Here is a 5,000-nt window from a genome sequence, read left to right as displayed (position 1 = left end):
ATCCGGCAAGAGGAAGATCCCCGGAGAGTCGCTAATTAATCCTGGATTCGTCCGGTAATTAATGAGTCCAGAGTGACAGCCGCCAATCAATTATTTTATTTCTTATATTTCTTATATTGTTATCATTATTTATTTATTTATTTATTTATTTATTTATTATCATCATCATCATCATCATCATCAATATTATTATTAATAATTATATATGCTGATGATTAATTTTATCTTCATTGGATTAGAATTACTATCAATATTATTTTATTTATGTTATTATTATGAATTATTATACGTTTTTCCCTGGATTCGTCCGGTAATTAATTTTAATTAATTTTATCATAATTAACAATATTATTTTATTTAGATACTTAATTATTCTATAATATTATTATTATTTTATTTTGACAATTATTATCCCTATTTTATTCATATTATTAAATATTATTCTTCGTTTTATTTTAATTTAATATGATCGTGATTTCTCTTCCTAGCAAGAAGACTCTGACCGGATATATTTAGATATATTGATTTTATTTTATTTTAATCATGATAATGAACAATATTATTTTATTTAGATAATTATTATATATTATTATTATTTTATTTTGACGATGATTATCCCTATTTTATTCATATTATTAAATATTATTCTTCGTTTTATTTTAATTTAATATGATCGTGATTTCTCTTCCTAGCAAGAAGACTCTGACCGGATATATTTAGATATATTGATTTTATTTTATTTTAATCATGATAATGAACAATATTATTTTATTTAGATAATTATTATATATTATTATTATTTTATTTTGACGATGATTATCCCTATTTTATTCATATTATTCAATATTATTCTTCCTTTTATTTTAATTTAATATGATCGTTATTTCTCTTCCTAGCAAGAAGACTCTGACCGGATATATTTAGATATATTGATTTTATTTTATTTTAATCATGATAATGAACAATATTATTTTATTTAGATAATTATTATATATTATTATTATTTTATTTTGACGATGATTATCCCTATTTTATTCATATTATTCAATATTATTCTTCCTTTTATTTTAATTTAATATGATCGTTATTTCTCTCCCTAGCAAGAAGACTCCGACCGGCGTCGATTTCGAAGACGCCTGAATCCCTGTGTTTTTAATTATTATTATTATTAATTATTATTATTATTATTAATTATTCTTGCTATTCTTAATTTTATTTCTGAATTTCAATGATATTATATCATATTACACCTGTGATGTGTCTTGATTTATTTCCCACTCCGGAACGCGAATAAATTTCCATATGATTTCCATATTTGTTCCATATTTATTTTATTATTAAATACTTATTAAAGAATTAAAGGACATGATTATTCAATTATTACAGGAAAATTATTAAAGTACATGATTGTTCAATTATTACATGAAAATTAGTAAGGTGCATGATTATTCCATTATTACAGGAAAATTATTAAAGTCCATGATTATTCCATTATTACAGGAAAATTATTAAAGTCCATGATTATTCCATTATTACAGGAAAATTATTAAAGTACATGATTATTCCATTATTACAGTAAAATTATTAAATTAAAGAACCTGATTATTCAATGATTACAGGAAAATTATTCAATTAAAGGACATGATTATTCAATTATTACAGGAAAATTATTAAAGTAATAAAGTACGTGATTATTCAATTATTACAAGAAAATGATTAAAGAATTAAAGTACACGATTATTAATTTATTACAGGAAAATGATTCAATTACAGTATTAAAGGACAAGATTATTCAATTATTACAGGAATTATTCAATTATTCAATTCAATTATTCAATTATTCAATTTGATTATTCCATTCAATAATTCAATTATTCAATTACAGTATTAACGAACATGATTATTCAATGATTACAGGAAAATTATTCAATTAAAGTACATGATTATTAAATGATTACAGGAAAATGATTAGAGAATTAAAGTACATGATTATTCAATTATTACAGGAAAATTATTAAAGTAAAGTACATGATTATTAAATGATTACAGGAAAATTATTAAATTAAAGTACATGATTATTAAATGATTACAGGAAAATGATTACAGTATTAAAGGACATGATTATTCAATTATTACAGGAATTATTCAATTATTCAATTCAATTATTCAATTATTCAATTAGATTATCCAATTCAATTATTCAATTATTCAGTTATTCAATTACAGTAATAAAGTACATGATTATTAAATGATTACAGGAAAATGATTAAAGTAATAAAGTACATGATTATTAAATGATTACAGGAAAATGATTAAAGAATTAAAGTACATGATTATTCAATTATTACAGGAAAATTATTAAAGTAAAGTACATGATTATTCAATGATTACAGGAAAATTATTAAATTAAAATACATGATTATTAAATGATTACAGGAAAATTATTAAATTAAAATACATGATTATTAAATGATTACAGGAAAATGATTAAAGTATTAAAGGACATGATTATTCAATTATTACAGGAATTATTCAATTATTCAATTCAATTATTCAATTATTCAATTAGATTATCCAATTCGATTATTAAATGATTACAGGAAAATGATTAAAGAATTAAAGTACATGATTATTCAATTATTACAGGAAAATTATTAAAGTAAAGTACATGATTATTAAATGATTACAGGAAAATTATTAAATTAAAACATGATTATTCAATTATTACAGGAAAATTATTAAATTAAAGTACATGATTATTAAATGATTACAGGAAAATTATTAAATTAAAATACATGATTATTAAATGATTACAGGAAAATGATTAAAGTATTAAAGGACATGATTATTCAATTATTACAGGAATTATTCAATTATTCAATTCAATTATTCAATTATTCAATTAGATTATCCAATTCGATTATTAAATGATTACAGGAAAATGATTAAAGAATTAAAGTACATGATTATTCAATTATTACAGGAAAATTATTAAAGTAAAGTACATGATTATTAAATGATTACAGGAAAATTATTAAATTAAAACATGATTATTCAATTATTACAGGAAAATTATTAAATTAAAGTACATGATTATTAAATGATTAGAGAAAAATTATTAAAGTATTAAAGGACATGATTATTCAATTATTACAGGAATTATTCAATTATTCAATTCAATTATTCAATTATTCAATTAGATTATCCAATTCGATTATTAAATGATTACAGGAAAATGATTAAAGAATTAAAGTACATGATTATTCAATTATTACAGGAAAATTATTAAAGTAAAGTACATGATTATTAAATGATTACAGGAAAATTATTAAATTAAAATACATGATTATTCAATTATTACAGGAAAATGATTAAATTAAAGTACATGATTATTAAATGATTAGAGAAAAATGATTAAAGAATTAAAGGACATGATTATTAATTTATTACAGAAAAATGATTAAAGGACATGATTATTAATTTATTACAGAAAAATGATTAAAGGACATGATTATTAATTTATTACAGAAAAATGAAATTATCATCAAAAAGCAAAAAGAGCCAAATTGGTGAAAAATAATATAATATAATATAATATAATATAATATAATATAATATAATATAATATAATATAATATAATATAATATAATATAATATAATATAATATAATATAATATAATATAATATAATATAATATAATATATATTAATAATAACAGGTTAATTAATGGCCAGCACTTGGGGGGCTGGACTAGATGTCTAGGGCGGCTCTGATTGGCCCCCCCAACTTGGGGGTCTGGTCCAAGATGGCCGCCAGGAGTGGGGGGGACCTGTGGGGGGAATTCTCCCGCCCCACCCAGACCCCCTCCTTGTGCCCCCCAACTGGGAGAACCGGCCCCACCAGGCGTCCTCAAGCCCCCCAAGTTGTGGGGCCCGTCGTGTGATCCTGGGATCCCATCCTTGTGCCCCACAACTTGGGGGTCCAGCCCCACCAAGGGCATCCCCCACCCAGACCCCCAACTGGGATAACCGGCCCCACCAGGGGTCTCCGTCCTCAAGCCCCCCGACTTGTGGGGCACCCCATGTGATCCTGGGACCCCCTCCTTGTGCCCCACAACTTGGGGGTCGGGCATCCCCCACCCAGACCCCCAACTGGGAGAACCGGCCCCGGTCTCCGTCCTCAAGCCCCCCAAGTTGTGGGGCCCGTCGTGTGATCCTGGGATCCCATCCTTGTGCCCCACAACTTGGGGGTCCAGCCCCACCAAGGGCATCCCCCACCCAGACCCCCAACTGGGATAACTGGCCCCGGTCTCCGTCCTCAAGCCCCCCGACTTGTGGGGCACCCCATGTGATCCTGGGACCCCATCCTTGTGCCCCACAACTTGGGGGTCGGGCATCCCCCACCCAGACCCCCAACTGGGAGAACCGGCCCCGGTCTCCGTCCTCAAGCCCCCCAAGTTGTGGGGCCCGTCGTGTGATCCTGGGATCCCATCCTTGTGCCCCACAACTTGGGGGTCCAGCCCCACCAAGGGCATCCCCCACCCAGACCCCCAACTGGGATAACTGGCCCCGGTCTCCGTCCTCAAGCCCCCCGACTTGTGGGGCACCCCATGTGATCCTGGGACCCCATCCTTGTGCCCCACAATTGGGGGTCGGGCATCCCCCACCCAGACCCCCAACTGGGAGAACCGGCCCCGGTCTCCGTCCTCAAGCCCCCCAAGTTGTGGGGCCCGTCGTGTGATCCTGGGATCCCATCCTTGTGCCCCACAACTTGGGGGTCCAGCCCCACCAAGGGCATCCCCCACCCAGACCCCCAACTGGGATAACTGGCCCCGGTCTCCGTCCTCAAGCCCCCCGACTTGTGGGGCACCCCATGTGATCCTGGGACCCCATCCTTGTGCCCCACAACTTGGGGGTCGGGCATCCCCCACCCAGACCCCCAACTGGGAGAACCGGCCCCGGTCTCCGTCCTCCAGCCCCCCCAAGTTGTGGGGCACCCC

General features: G+C 31.5%; 1 protein-coding gene across 1 annotated transcript in view; it reads left to right on the top strand.

Moving 5' to 3' along the window:
- The window catches only part of LOC309524469 (protein PAXX-like), a 16,535-nt gene extending 15,174 nt beyond the window's left edge, over positions 1 to 1,361 (top strand). Inside the window, exons 6-7 of the mRNA XM_082242412.1 lie at positions 1 to 54; positions 1,101 to 1,361. The exon at positions 1 to 54 is cut by the window's left edge and continues 19 nt beyond it. Of these exons, the coding sequence (XP_082098538.1) occupies positions 1 to 54; positions 1,101 to 1,140 (94 nt within the window). The 3' untranslated portion in view covers positions 1,141 to 1,361. The remainder of the gene's footprint in view (positions 55 to 1,100) is intronic.
- Positions 1,362 to 5,000: the final 3,639 nt, after the last annotated feature.

Source organism: Podarcis vaucheri, assembly GCF_965113315.1.
Source record: "Podarcis vaucheri genome assembly, contig: HAP1_SCAFFOLD_256, whole genome shotgun sequence".
NCBI lineage: Eukaryota > Metazoa > Chordata > Lepidosauria > Squamata > Lacertidae > Podarcis > Podarcis vaucheri.
The sequence above is the reverse complement of the archived record's forward strand: the minus strand, read 5'-3'. Positions and strand labels throughout refer to the sequence as shown.